This window comes from Hordeum vulgare, chromosome 2H, assembly GCF_904849725.1.
Source record: "Hordeum vulgare subsp. vulgare chromosome 2H, MorexV3_pseudomolecules_assembly, whole genome shotgun sequence".
Taxonomy (NCBI): Eukaryota; Viridiplantae; Streptophyta; class Magnoliopsida; order Poales; family Poaceae; genus Hordeum; species Hordeum vulgare.
In genome coordinates this window covers 637,019,975-637,034,395 of record NC_058519.1, presented here as the reverse complement: position 1 = coordinate 637,034,395, position 14,421 = coordinate 637,019,975, and the positions used below count along the sequence as shown (strand labels likewise).

At 40.8% G+C, this 14,421-nt stretch overlaps 2 protein-coding genes across 2 annotated transcripts; one reads left to right on the top strand and one right to left on the bottom strand.

Annotated features, from left to right (window-relative positions):
• Positions 1-5,032: 5,032 nt before the first annotated feature.
• LOC123428866 lies at positions 5,033-6,633 on the bottom strand. The gene is made up of 3 exons (XM_045112981.1): positions 6,422-6,633; positions 5,259-6,252; positions 5,033-5,161 (listed from the first exon to the last, which is right to left on the bottom strand). The coding sequence occupies exons 1-3, from the start codon at positions 6,463-6,465 to the stop codon at positions 5,033-5,035; spliced, it is 1,167 nt and encodes a 388-aa protein (XP_044968916.1). The 5' UTR covers positions 6,466-6,633.
• A 5,541-nt stretch (positions 6,634-12,174) lies between these two features.
• LOC123431055 (CRIB domain-containing protein RIC10-like) lies at positions 12,175-13,889 on the top strand. The gene is made up of 5 exons (XM_045114868.1): positions 12,175-12,270; positions 12,402-12,493; positions 12,602-12,714; positions 12,847-12,928; positions 13,476-13,889. The coding sequence occupies exons 2-5, from the start codon at positions 12,436-12,438 to the stop codon at positions 13,727-13,729; spliced, it is 507 nt and encodes a 168-aa protein (XP_044970803.1). The 5' UTR covers positions 12,175-12,270; positions 12,402-12,435; the 3' UTR covers positions 13,730-13,889.
• Positions 13,890-14,421: the final 532 nt, after the last annotated feature.

Genomic DNA, 14,421 nt, shown 5'->3' with positions numbered 1-14,421 from the left:
TTCATAATCAGAAGACACTGACTATCATCGATCAACTGGCTAGCCAACTTGAGGCATGCTAGGGACGGTGTTTTGTCTATGTATCCACACATGTAAATGAGTCTTCATTCAATACAATTATAGCATGGATAATAAACTATTATCTTGATACAGGAATTATAATAATAACTATATTTATTATTGCCTCTAGGGCATAATTCCAACAACTTGTTGATATGTTGTATTACCGAGTGGGCCCAGAGATACCTCTCCGTCACACAGAGTGACAAATCCCGGTCTTGATCCATGCCAACTCAACAGACACCCTCCGAGATACCTCCGGAGCACCTTTCTAATTACCCAGTTACGTTGTGACGTTTGATACACACAAGGTACTCGTACAGTGTCAGTGAGTTACATGATCTCATGGTCATAGGAACGTATACTTGACATGGAGAAAACAATAGCAATAAACTGACACGATCACATGCTACATTCATAGCTTGGGTCTTGTCCATCACATCATTCTCCTAATGATGTGATCCTGTTATCAAATGACAACTCTTGTCTATAGCCAGGAAACTTTGACCATCTTTGATCAACGAGCTAGTCCATTAGAGGCTTACTAGGGACAATGTGTTGTCTATGTATCCACACATGTATTTGAGTTTCCGATCAATACAATTGTAGCATGGATAATAAACGATTATCTTGAACAAGGAAATATAATAATAACTATTTTATTATTGCCTCTAGGGCATATTTCCAACAAAGACTACCCCCTAGCTTATGTATGCGTCAGGGGTATCTAGGCTAAACATATGGCCGGTTTCCATCTTGATCACGCTGAAGGCCACAATTTCGTCAATCCTTCCTTCATCAGTTGATGTATCATCAGTCCGACCGATGGACAACATGCCATAGAGGTTGACAACCCTTAATCCAGGACAATGTTAGTAGCCCATGAATTGGTCTTTAAAGCTGGAACTGCGACTCCCTCCTCAGAATGGACTCTTTTGTGGGTGTCTTCGTATTGACAAGCGAGTTCTTTCTTTGTCAAAACATGCTTGAATCCGAAGTCCTTCATTTATAGATAATTACCGGGTCTATTTTTATAGTCGAACCCATCACCCATATATGTCAAAAACATTAACCTCAGCAAGGAAAACACAGGGTGCCAAGTAGTCTGGGGTAATCTTTACAAGGGCTACCCTGTCAACGAGTAATTTTAATTCTTCTGACACATATCCATATCTAACGCGGCTCCCTCACTCGCAGCGGGAGAGAGCTCCACCGCCGCCGCCTGAGCTCCCGCCTTCGGCCACCTGCTTCACAAGAGAGACTAGATCTGAAATCCTCTCCTCACCCTCTCCTCATCCATCCCGAAGTCCAACATTCTCAGTCGACTCGGGGGCAACCCCCCACCCACCGCCGGCATAGCCACATCCTCTCCCTCCCTCCCTCGCGCTGCATGAAGCTGGTGCCAGGCAAGCCCGTGGCGCAGCCGGGGGCTACGATGGCGGGGCCCTTGTTGCTCCGCCTTGCGCTAGAGAGCAATTGGATTTGGAGCGGCGGCCCTTTCAGCGAGGCCCCTCCGTCCTGCAGCGAGCGGCGGGGCTGGCATGGTGTCAGTGGTCTGGTCGGCCGGCCGATGCATCTTTAGTGGACCAGGGCCTGGCGTGGCTGCTCTCGCAGCCGGTGGCGCCTTATCTGGTCGTTGTCCTACTGTCCTGATCGGTGTGCTTCTCTCCTGCGGGTCCATAGCGGTGCCGGCGTGGCTTGCCGGGGCCCTGTCCGGTGGCCGCGGGGTGAAGCTGGTGGAGGAGATCTAGATTGGGGGAAACCCCTTGGTCGGCCTTGCCGGCCGCACTGACGACGACGCTCAAGGACGCCACTTTTCTTCTTGGAGACGTCGGTCTTCGTCTGCCCTCAACTCCCCCCATCCGCCTCTCGGGTGAAAACCCTAACTTTGATGGGTGGCGACGGCGTCTTTGACGTCGTGACCTTCCTGAAGGCGTCGTCTTGAGGGCTGAGTGGTGGTGGGCACTGTGTGGGTCCTTGACGGTTGCTGGTGGTGGACACTGCTTCGAGGGAAACCCTAGGATCTGGTCTTTCAAATCGGACGATGACGGTATTACGGTGTCGTTTCTCCCTTGGGAGCATTGTTTGTGGAGCACACTGGATGACAGATGCAGGAGGTGGAGCGGCTTCGTCTTGCAAAGAGCTTGGTGGAGCTGTCAAGTCATGCCTGGCGACAGGTGCTACACTGAGTCATGCCTGGTTGGTAGGTGCTATGCGCGATAGTTCTTTGAGAGCCTCACGTTTGGACGGGTGAGCACAGGGCGATGGCGCCGTTGGACGCCGTGGTGGTGTCGACGGATGTCTGGACTAGCAAGGATGATGCAGATATCTTTCCCCAAGATGGGTGAGTGGTGTGATGATGATGGCGGCTTCAAAAGTGTGTGCATGTGGTGTGCGCTTTTGGTCTGCTGCATCGGCTGTTGGTTCCAATATGTTATGTGGATAGATTGACGACAACACCGATTTTAGATATGGGAAGTGAGAACACTCCACATTATCGAGTTTGTAGGTGTGAGTGATGACTTTAGATGGATTGATGTACATTCTTGTCAGACCTTTGTGAAATAATTAATAAAAATGGTTGTATGTAAAGACCAGGGTTTAACATCCTTTTCCAAAAATATATATCCAGGGGCGGAGCTGCATGGAGCTACCCTGTTGTCACCCTGTTGCACGGGCAACAGGGTCAAATAGCTTTTTACAGGTAGTTTAACACTTGGATCAAGCATGTATATAAATGCATTAGGCTAAACTAGCAACGGTGTAACATGGTAGATGCAGATGAAGCTCCGTCCCTGTATATATCCATATGTTAAACTAGAACTAGCCCAGCCCTCTCTTTTATGTCTGAAGTGTGGCATGAAAACCTAAAATGAATTATTTTACACTCAATCTCAAGGAAAAAAAGGTATGATAATACTTCATTATTTGATCCTAAAAATGATTTATTTACTATTGAAAGTAAAAATAAAAGTTTCCAAGTTCTTAAGCCGGGTGAGGCTGGGCCGCAGTTCGACATTTCCAAGGTGAGATTGGTACAACTAGAGCAGAGCTAGGCGTAGGATGCGTGTAATTCTTGCTTGTAGCGAGTTGTAAGGGCGCAGCACATACACACCGATGGTACTGGACCAGGCCCACTAACATGACTAAATCCACGTGTCTTTTCTAATTCTCGGCTTCTTCATTCGTTCATTTTTTATTTTGATATATTCTAAAATATATAATAAATACACATATTCCCCAAACTTAATTTACTTAATTTTTTTAAAACCTTCTCCAGGAATTTGAAAAATATTAACATAGTGTAAAAACCTATCCACATACATTTTCAAAATAGTAGATAATATTCATAGAAATATTTATTACTTTAATTTTTTTAAATTAGTTTATTAAAGTTTCACATGTTTGATAAAAATTTATGTAACATTTTACAAATTGTCATACAATGAAAAACATATGCAAGTAATTTCAAAACTATGTTTTGTATCATTCAAAAAAGGGTCAATGTCTATTTAAAAATGTTTAGCACTTACTAAGAAAAAATATATAAAAAAATATTAATCCCGTGTTTGAAAATTTTCAACATATATACGAATTGTTCCAGATATTAAGAAAAGATGCAACGTCTGTTTGAAAAAACAAATGTTGATGAAAAAATAAAAAACAAAGAGGAAACAAAAAACTGAAAATCTGAAGAAAAATTAAAAGAAACACATAACTCTGAAAACCAAGCGGAAAAGGGCTAGAACAGACATAGAAAACACACAAAAACAAAAGGATGCAAAAACCTACTCCGTCCGTTCCTACCTATAAGTTTTTTAGACTACAGACAATATATGTAGACATATTTTAAAGTATATATTCATTTATTTACTTGCATGTAGTTTATTAGTATTTTTTTTAAAATAATTTATATTTAGGAACAGAGAGAGTATTCAGATGCCCAAGTCATGTTTGTCCGCTTAGGCATAGTGTCTATATTTTCGGGAAGGAAAAAGTCTGAAAAAAACCTTGAATTCGTACCCCAAGTCTGAATCAAACCCTGAATTGAGAATCCCTGAAATCGTCACCTTGTCTTTCTTAATCCCGGTTTATCCCAGTCCATTAGTGCTAACAGCTGGTTTGGGGCGTTGGGATTGCTGACGTTGCTAGGATTAGGAATTTTTTTAAGGCAGGATTAGGAGTTAACTGCACGGATTATGGACGGACTGTGGGCCTCTTTGGGTATTTACGTACTGTAAGTTGCAACGATGGAAAGAACAGAGCTTCAGTAGGGGAACCATATTAGGATTGGTCCGTCGGCCGGCGATGACGACGGCGGCAGCGGCGGCGGCGACGGCCGCGATGTCTTCCTCCCCCACCCCTTCCGCGCGTGCGTCGTAGTTAGGTGAAGGTGCTGGAGACGTGGAAGCATCCATGAAATTGTAAGCTTCAAATCATCTGTACAAATTCCTCCTTCTCCTTCTTTCTATTTCTAATGGTACAGCTACTGCTCTATCTCAAGGATGCAATCAGGAGGTTTGAAGTTGCAGGAGATGATGGCTGGCAACCATGAATGGAACAGGGCAGACAATTGGAACAGAGGATGCACTGAGACAACTAGTTCTGGAGAAGAATGCAGAGATTAAAGCAATCAGTGCAAGATGTGATAGTTTGGAGAGAAAAGCAGTGTCCAACTTGAGAAAGCAACAGGAAGTGCTATTTATGTGATATGTTACTCATAAGATATCACATAAACAGTTAGTAAATTTGTGAAAATATATGAACATGTTCTCAACAGCATACATGACATTTCAGCTTACAAAAACACAGTATGAATAAGCCAAATTAACAAGCAATTGATTAATATGCTAACAGAGTGACATAACCTGCAAAAGAACATAACTAGAGTAACATAACTTGTAAAATCACTAGTCGAGAGTGACAAAAACAAAAGTACATAGCAGTTCAATAATATGCTAACAGAAAATCACTACTCCATCATATCAGTTTTGTTTTTTGTAGCCTTCCTCTTCCGACCATTTGTTCCTGCTTGTGCTTGAACTTCTCCTATGCTCTTAGCTTGCTGGCTTGCTCTGATTTGAGCATCAGTGTTTGCTTGCTGTTAGAAAAAATATGACAGTACATAAGCATGTGAATGCACAAGTAATTAAAAAAAGGCAAAACCATTTGAAACAAGAGAGTGAACTTGTATTTACCTCAAATGACTTCATTTTCCTCCCTGTTTTCTTCAGGAATGCATTCTTCTTCCTCCCCTTTTCAGGATTATTGTTGCAACCCGCCTTGTTGTGCCCCTTGTGGCCACACATGCTACAAGTAATTTTAGTGCCATACTTTGACATTTTCTTTCCTTTTGGTACTTCTCCCTCTTCCCTCTTCCTGTCATTCTTCCGAGGCCTACCTGGCATACTCACATACCCAGGTGCTTGTGGTCTAGGTTTTTCAGAGATAGGCCATCTCTCTTGTCCTTCTACTGGCTCCAAGCAGTGTTCATATATGTTCTTAAATTGCTCAACCGAATAGCATTTGTGAATGAAGTCAGCTATGTTTCTTCCACTCTTGTATATGGCACTGATGGCATGGCAACAAGGCATCCCTGCGAGCTGAAAGTAACCACAAGAGCAAGTCCATTTGTCCAAGTTCACTGTATAGCTCCTCCCTCTGCCACTAACATGTTTCACCTCAAAACCTTCCTTGCCATTCCAGAGCACATCACAAAACTGAGTCATTTTGATGGCCACTTTAAGCTTCTTGAAAATGTTTGGGCATATATCACTAGATGTCCACTTTTCACTTTTGCTCCTATTTTCTTGGACTCTAAGTGTCATCTTGTGTCTAATCTTCTCTAGCATAGAGATGATAGGATAGAATCTAGCCTCAACTATAGCATTGTTGAAGGACTCACATAGATTGTTATCCACCGAGTCACAAAGGGACCCGATAGGAAAAAATGCTCTTGCCCAATGCTTAGGCTCTGTCCTCATTATGTCCCTTGCACCTTCAGGTGTATCTTGAGCTAACTTGGCCTTCCTATACATGAAATCTTCTCTGTTTGCAGCCTTGGCAATTGCCCAAAATTTCTTTTGTAGAGAATGCTCTCTAAACTTTTTTTTTCCAATTAGCATAGATGTGTCTAGCACACATTCTATGTTGTGCCTTCGGTAGATAGTCTTGCATTGCACTGATAAGGCCCTACATAGAAGTTGCAAAATATTAATTACAATAGGTACATAAGACAAATGTAGATAGGACACGCGACGGCAAGGCGGGTGAACCTAACCAACCTAGTAATTAACAAGGTATCACTAATAAGTAAATAATTAACAAAATGCCAAAATGAACACCCATATGAAGAACATACCTTTTGTTGATCTGATATGAACACCCATCCTTCACCTTGGTCATTAATATCCAAGTCCTTTATCAAAAGGCCAACAAACCACGCCCAAGATTCACTAGTTTCTTTCTCCACTACTGCCCAAGCTACCGGATACATTTGATTATTAGCATCTCTACCAATAGCACATAGAAGCTCACCTTGACATGCTCCTTTGAAAAAGCATCCATCAAGCCCAATAAATCTTCTGCAAGCTTTAAAACCCCTTTTCATAGCACTGAAGCATACATAGAAGCTTTGGAAAATATTTTGATCCATGTACTCAGGGTTCAAGCCAACAAGGATTGTGCTCCCGAGATTGCTCCTAAGTAGTTCAAGCTGGTAATCAAACACCTTGGTGTACTCATCTTTCAGTCCAGCAAGTAGCTTCTCTGACACTATCTTTTTAGCAGCCTTGCACTTTGATGTTGAAACATCAGCAAAGAAATCTTTCAGAACAGTGGCTTTAATGCTATCAATTTTCCATGTGGGATTGGCTCTTAAGATGTGCTCATATCTCCTAGCAATAACTTTTGCCGTGACAAGGTGATTGTCTCTGTTAGGTGCACACTCATGTTGATCTTCATATGTGATCACCTGAAATCGAGAACACCTACTACTATAAGCACCATATATAGTCCAGGGACATCCAGGCCATCCACACTTAGCCCTGATCCTTCCTTCTTCTGACTTCATGAAGTTTATATTTCTAAATGTCAGAAGTCCATATTTTATTAGTGCCTTTCTCATCTGCTCCTTACTCCTGAAAACCATTCCTAAGCAGAATAATGGAATATCTACCTTAGGGTTATACCTTGGGAACTTAGTCTTTCTCCTAACAAACACTCCTTCGTGATCACTGTCCTCGTCATATGAGTAATCTTCATCATCTGAGTCAAAGTGGTCTTCTCCTACCACTTCTTCGACATTTGCCACTAGATCTATTGGAACAACACCAGATGGATTTCTCTGAGCCCATCTCTTTGAATCTCTAATTCTCTTCTTAAAAGCCTTAGCTTGTTCCCTTAGTTCCACATATTCCTCTTCTAGTCCACTGTCATCACTTCCTGCCACATAATCACTATCATCCTCCTCACTGTCTGAAACTACAGAGCCATTGTCATCACCCTCATGTTCATGTGTTTGTTGAACTGCTGCATTACCACTATGTGTTCCTGGATTAACGACATGAGAGCTATATATATGATCCTGGGAACTTTGTGTCTGAAACTGAGAACTCCGTACCCGAACTTGTGAACTTCCAGTCCTCTGTTTCCTATAGAAATTGTGCTCTGTAGGGCTGCTAATCACCTGGGTAATAAGACCACTCTCGGTTGGTACAGCCACATTTTCTGTTACAGTAAATGATGATGGATCCACACTAATTATGTGCACATCATCCTCTGCAGTTATGATTGCATCTGGTTCTACATCAGTCTCTCTTTCTAACTCGTTACCCATCTCATTCTCAAAATCACTACCACTGTCACTTGCACTTTCATCATCTTGCTCCCCAAAATACTCCACATAGACCTCAGCCACTCCTCCACCAGTTATGTATTCAGACATCTTCATACAATCAGCATCATTACACAAAAATAATAAGCCATCCACTAGTTCTTTACCAGGCATCAGGAAGTGAATCTTCATGCTTTCTTTCACTGGTATGTGATCACCAAGAAAGCTTTTTATCTCTGGTAAAGACAATTTATCCCTTTCAATCTCTGAAATTGCCTCATCTCCACCAACATAGTCTAAAATAGGCCCAATGCGAACAAACTGTCCGCCAAAATGAAACCGCACATTCAGTTTGTCCCAAGGATCCATGATGACAACACAAAACTGCATTGCCACAGATTTTTTGATCAAACCAACGACTGATACAATTATTACGAACTAGATGTACAAAATAATCTATTTTTTCTGCATAAAGTAAACACCCTAATAACGCCCTAATAACCAGATTTTTTCCACGCCTAGAAACCCTAACCAAAGACAATCTTTGGTGAAAAAAGTGAGGACAAGAAGACGAATACAAGAAGGAAGGGGATTACCGAAGATTTTTCTGACCGCCGTGGTTGTCTTGCTTCCTCTGCGATCAATCACCGCCAATCACCATTGGCGGTACGAGGGGAGGCGTTCAGGTAAAGAAACAGGGGAGGGAGCAGGTTCGTAGTGGGGGTTATGAAGCTTTGTTGATTTCACCGCTGCAACTAACAGTACCTGAATACCCGAAGAGGCCCACAGTCTGTCCATAATTTGTGCAGTTACCTTCTAATCCTAGCAACGCCAGCAATCCCAACGCCCCAAACCAGCTGTTAGCACTAATGGGCTGGGATAAACCGGGATTAAGAAAGACAAGGTAACGATTTCAGGGATTCTCAATTCAGGGTTTGATTCAGACTTGGGATACGAATTCAAGGTTTTTTTCAGACTTTTTTCTTTCGGGAACGACTAACGGGTCATCTTTTTGCCCAGTGACCGCGTCAAGTGGTGCATCCAGTTGCTGCCACCTGTTGATATTTCCTTGAAATTTTATTTCATGTATTTATTTCTTTGCATTTTTGTGTTTTAGATGTTTTTATTTTTATTTTTTTCCTTTTTGATATTCACCAATACTTTAATAGGTTTTGGAGGATTTTTTTTGTGAAGCAGTGTATTTTCGCAATAGGCACAACATATGCTTCTTGTGAGAAGCATAACGTGTGCTTCCAGGAGAAGCATAACCTGTCATTCACGAGAAGCATCGATTTGCTTTTTGTGAAAGCATAATTTTGCTTTCGTAAGAAGCATCGATTGTGCTTCCATGAGAAATGCAATTGTGCTCTCGAAAAGGGAAAACCAACCTGCGCTTTCGCGAAAGATGGGAAAATCACAAGTTGTGCTTCTACGAAAAGCATAATTTGTGCTTTTGCGAAAAGTGCAGTTGTGTTTTCGTGAGAAGCACGTACTTGCTTTCGTGAAAACCACAGTCGGTGCCCCTCCCTCAAAAAAATAAAAAATAAAACCGCAACCATGCTTTTGGGTCCTTTTTTTCTTTTCGAATTTTCTTTTATTTTAATTTTTTCATCAGAGTTTTTAGAATATTTTTATTCCTTTGTTGTCTTTTCTTTGGAATTTTTTTGTCAAAACTTATGAACATAAGATCTAGTTTAAAGATCTCAACGCGAGAAATTCAACATTGAAAATAGTTCTGTATTGGAAAACACGGTTAAGAAGTTAAAATATTTTGAATAAACGAATCTACGGAAGAAGAAAAACTTCTTGAGTTGCGTCAAGTGGCCCACATGCAGTGTGCCACGAAGGTGGAGAGTGACCATTGTAAAGGGTAGCTCACAACAAGTAATTTCACTATATTTCACCTTGCCTACAAGGAGATGCATGCTTCCCCATGATGCCCACCATTCCTACAAGGAGAAGCACACCGTTTTCTATCACGAGGTAGTACGTCATGAGTTTCTCCCGCGAAGGATGTTATGTTTTTCTCCTGTGAACACATTTTTGTCCATTCAATGTTTATTTGGAAAATATTTTATTATCAATATGTATATCCATATCATCATGTTTAAAAATGAAAAAAAGTGTTAGCATGTATATAAAATCTTAGTGATTTTTTTAAAACAAGTCATCTATTTTCCAATACAACAATATGCTTTTGTAATTACACAACTAACATTTTCATACAAATGGTCATCACTTTTTAAATACTTGATGAATAGTTTTCAGATACATTGCAAACAGTTTTTAATACATGATAGACAATTTTGAGAAAATGATTAATATTCAAATTCACGGTTAAAACTTTTGAACTACATGGCGGATGAATTCTATTACATGTTGAATAATTTTCAATATGCATTGGACATTGTTTACTTGTCACCAAAATGGAAAGAAATGAATGTATCTAGAATTAAAATATATCTAGATACATTCATTTCTATGACAATTAATTCCGGACGGAGGGAGTAGGTGCTAAGTATATATTGTTTTACATGCAATGATCATTTTTAAAGTGCAGGATTTACATTTTGTTATACAAGGCGAATATTTTTTTAAATGTACATTGAGTGCTTTTTAAAAATAGGTTACGACCCTTTTTAAATTACATGACATGATTTTTGAAAAACACTATGAATAGTTTTTATACATGTTGAACTAAAAACTAAGAATTGGGAGAAAATAGAAGAAATGAAAAATAAAATAAAATAAGGAGAAAAGGAAACAAAATAAAAAACAGAATAATAACGAAAAAAACCATTCGAATAGCGGACCAAATAGCGAACCAACCTGTAATTGAATGGTTAGAAGAACCGTGATATCCTTAACCCTCCGGGGTTTAAGTCCCGGTGTTCGCATTTATCCTGAATTTCCGACAATACGCATTCAGTGGTAGGAGACGTTTCAGTCGACTACGAGGCGCCTACGATGACTTAAAATCTCATGATGATATGCCGGTCCAGTTTCTCGGAGGTGCTCATGGAGGTAGGATGAATATGTATGTTTTCATAGGGATAAGTGCATGCGTATTTTTACAAACGCTTGCGTCTGTACTGTGTTAAAAAAGACTAGCGGTCCAACCAGCAAATCATGCAAAAAAAAAAAAAACTACACAAGACAAGCACATACCAGAATAACGTGAAAGAAAACCGCGTGATGGGCTGCGGCCCACGGGCAGGCTTGTTCCAAGTGCTGTAGGCAATATTTAGGACGTGTTTGGTTGTATGGTAAAAAATAGGTCGGCTTGCATGGAAGTGCTGTAGGCAAGTATATATTGTTTTAGATAGAAATGAATCTTTCATTTTTTCGGCTGTTTGATAGTAAACAAGCTGTCCAGTACAATGCTTAAACCACCTCAAAACCTGGCTCCAGAGGAACGTCCAAATAGACTGACACTTGCATGATTTGGTTGTTGCAACTTGCAAGGACTTGACCAGGCTGAGTGAAGACGGGCTGAGCGAAGACGGGCTGAGCTGCTATGCAAACTTCACGCAAGTGACAAATGACAACCAAACACGCCCACATAGTCTTTGTGACACTTAGTCGACACTCACATAACCCAGATGATGTTCACGCACTCATCATTCTGATGTGGTATCTAGTATGGACATCCACTTTGGATCAATCTTGATTAGGAACTCAAAGCTTTTGCTCGTTGCTCGTAGTAATAATGTCTATATCGTTAGATTTTCCTAAGTGTTGTCAAAACAATAGTGTCAAGATTGTGTTTTGTTGAGAAGCTTCGTCCGATAAGAATAAACATTTTGCACATAACAAAGCAACAGAAGTTCGACTGCGTGTATTTTAGGGCGTTGTCATTTTTCAGTGGCACTGTGCATAAGAACGTAAATGGTGTCACATACCCGGACCATCAGCTTGCCCAGAAAATGATTCATGGGCTTTTGAGATTTGGCAGTATCCAAGAAACGCGGTTCTTGACTGACTAAGAGCCATGTTCCTCAACGTGGCTGCATCGATCTCGTATAATTTAACCCACCAATTCAGATTCCTAGCTGTGTCTGCCAAACAACAGCCGGCCTACAGCGGAAAAACGAGTGGCCCAGAAAAATGCACCTGTACTCGTTACAGTCCCTAGAGTCTCATATTTTCATTACGACTGTAAGCATTAGAATAATCATATAATTTGACAGCTCCTTTCTTTATACCATTGTTGATGCCAGTTTTCTGTTCCTAAAATGTGTTGCCAACTTGTATATGTCCTGGCAAATAAGGCCTTCCTGTGGATGATGTCTTTAATGCCATTGTTGAAGGATGGGAAGAGACACCCCTCATTGAACAAGCAAGAAGAGAGGAGAGGTATCACCTTCTATCTTGAGGTACGCACATCATCAGTTTACCCATCTACCACTGCTCCTCCTGTGTCGTGTGTGATACGAGAAATGGCAAATTCTTTCAGTAAACAGAGCTCATTGATCACCTTGGTTTCTTGTGTTTTTTGCACTTGAAGAGCTTCAGCTGGTATCTGTGCCCAACATCCATTGATGGCTTACAAGATGAAAGGGGTCTTCAAGGGCCTGAGGGTTATTACTCAAATCTTTGGTATGCGTCATTCTTCATGTCTTAATTGTGATTTATTTATTCTTTTAGTTGCATACTTCCTTTTCCTTATCTCTACTCACCCTTCGCTGGTGCACGCTATGCTTGCAGTGGTGAAGGAGCAAGAAATGGAGATTGGTTATCCCATAGACGTGAAGCATGTCGCGCATATCGGTTGGGATAGCCCGACAGGGAGTGCTGCTACTTCTCCTACTCCTAGCTGGGTATATACATAGCTCACAGAATTCAGAACAGCAATACAAATCTCTTGGGACTCATTGCCTCTTCTCGATAATCCCCATTGGTCATGACCTGATGGGAAACTGACATAGTTTCAAATTATCCTTGATTTGCAGATGAACGACATGAAGGGTACACCAGACATTTCAACGTTGAGCAATTCCGGACCATCTACAGGAACCTCCTGGAGTTCTCAAGGTATTTTTTCAGATCTTCAGTTCTGGTAGTGGTGCACATGTTTTGGTCTCAATTCCTTCTGTTTCCATCACGTTAGAAGATTCTATCATATATTTTTTCGGTAAGATTATGTCTTGTTTATTATAGCGGAGTGTGTAAATAGGGTAAGATACTTGCTGTTAATTGTCCTAGGGACGTGCTGCCATGTTGCCGTTTATGCTTAGTAATCTTCTGTTAGTTCATTAATAATCATGATGGGGCATCAGAGTTGCAGGCACACATTAAACAACTGAGTTGATGGGACAAGATGAATTATGGGCGCATCATGGATTAAATTATAAGAATTTAACTCAATACCTACAATGTTCTTCATGTATCTATATTGCCCGGTTGCGCCCGGTTTTCAGCGAGTTTTTTGCTAATTAATCGGACAATTGTCTTTTGGTTAATTAATGAAGAAGCGGTGTAGATGTTAAACTTTCCATAAAAAATGAATTAATTTGAAAATGTGCTATTACAACAAACACTTTTGTGAACCACCGGCTGATTTCCCCATGTTCTTTGGCAGATTTTGACCATCCTCGAGATATATCAGCCTATGGTATAATTCCAGAAAATAGTAGTCCGGGAGCAACACCCTACCCTGACATACCAAAGCCACCCCGAAGGCCTAGAAGAAAGAAATCTTCCAAGAACAGTTCTCCAACGGCATCGACGAGATCATCAAGGTCATCAAGATCAAGATCTAAGGGTTCACTTTCATCCACTACTCCTGACACCATTGGTGCCAATGATACTCAACGTGAAATCCAGATTTTGTAGGCTATCATGTTCTGTACCTCCATTCTCAGGATTTTACCTGTATTTAAAAACGAATTTTGCATAGGAAATAGGAATACAAACGTTATTCTTTTATTGTTTAAAGTTTAGCTGAAAGGAAAACAATGGTAAAGTTAGGAAGGATGTCAAGAAGGGTTCTAATATTATGATGCACTATAAATCCAATTCTTGTCAGTTTCTACGGCAGTTTAATTGGTGACTGATCAATGCTAGGTATAGAGGTCGTCGTCTTCTCTACATGGATTAGATTATATAAGTAATCAAATAGGTAATTCAGTTCTGAGATAAAGGTAGATCTACACAATTCCTCAAATCAAACATGAGAGCATGATCACATAGAGTTGTCTGAGGTGCATATTATCAAACACAAACTATATATGCAAGCACGTGAGTTGTGTTAGGAATGGGCAACTTGCATTCAAGCGGAGCCAAGGGCCACTACATATACATGTGGTAAAAGGCAAGAAACCCCTTATACAATGAGGATATACAGTAAAGAGACTATACACATCTAACACCCCCTCAAACTCATGGTGGGTCAACAACACTGAGTTTGGAGAGAAATAACTCATGTTGCGCTCGAGTTTGTGCCTTCGTGAAAAGGTCTGCCAATTGTAAGTCTAGGGCACATAGTGAAGAGTGAGAGTTTGATCCTGCACAGTAGCAAGCACAAA

Bases quoted from the DNA above. Each gene is read 5' to 3' on its own strand.
- LOC123428866 (XM_045112981.1), bottom strand. From the start codon at position 6,465: ATGACCAAGGTGAAGGATGGGTGTTCATATCAGATCAACAAAAG. The intron at 6,253-6,421 runs GTATGTTCTTCA...ACTTCTATGTAG, and splicing joins TCATATCAGATCAACAAAAG to GGCCTTATCAGTGCAATGCA. The intron at 5,162-5,258 runs GTAAATACAAGT...TTTTTCTAACAG, and splicing joins GGAAAATGAAGTCATTTGAG to CAAGCAAACACTGATGCTCA.
- LOC123431055 (XM_045114868.1), top strand. From the start codon at position 12,436: ATGGCTTACAAGATGAAAGGGGTCTTCAAGGGCCTGAGGGTTATTACT. The intron at 12,715-12,846 runs GTATATACATAG...CTTGATTTGCAG, and splicing joins CTTCTCCTACTCCTAGCTGG to ATGAACGACATGAAGGGTAC. The intron at 12,929-13,475 runs GTATTTTTTCAG...GTTCTTTGGCAG, and splicing joins AACCTCCTGGAGTTCTCAAG to ATTTTGACCATCCTCGAGAT.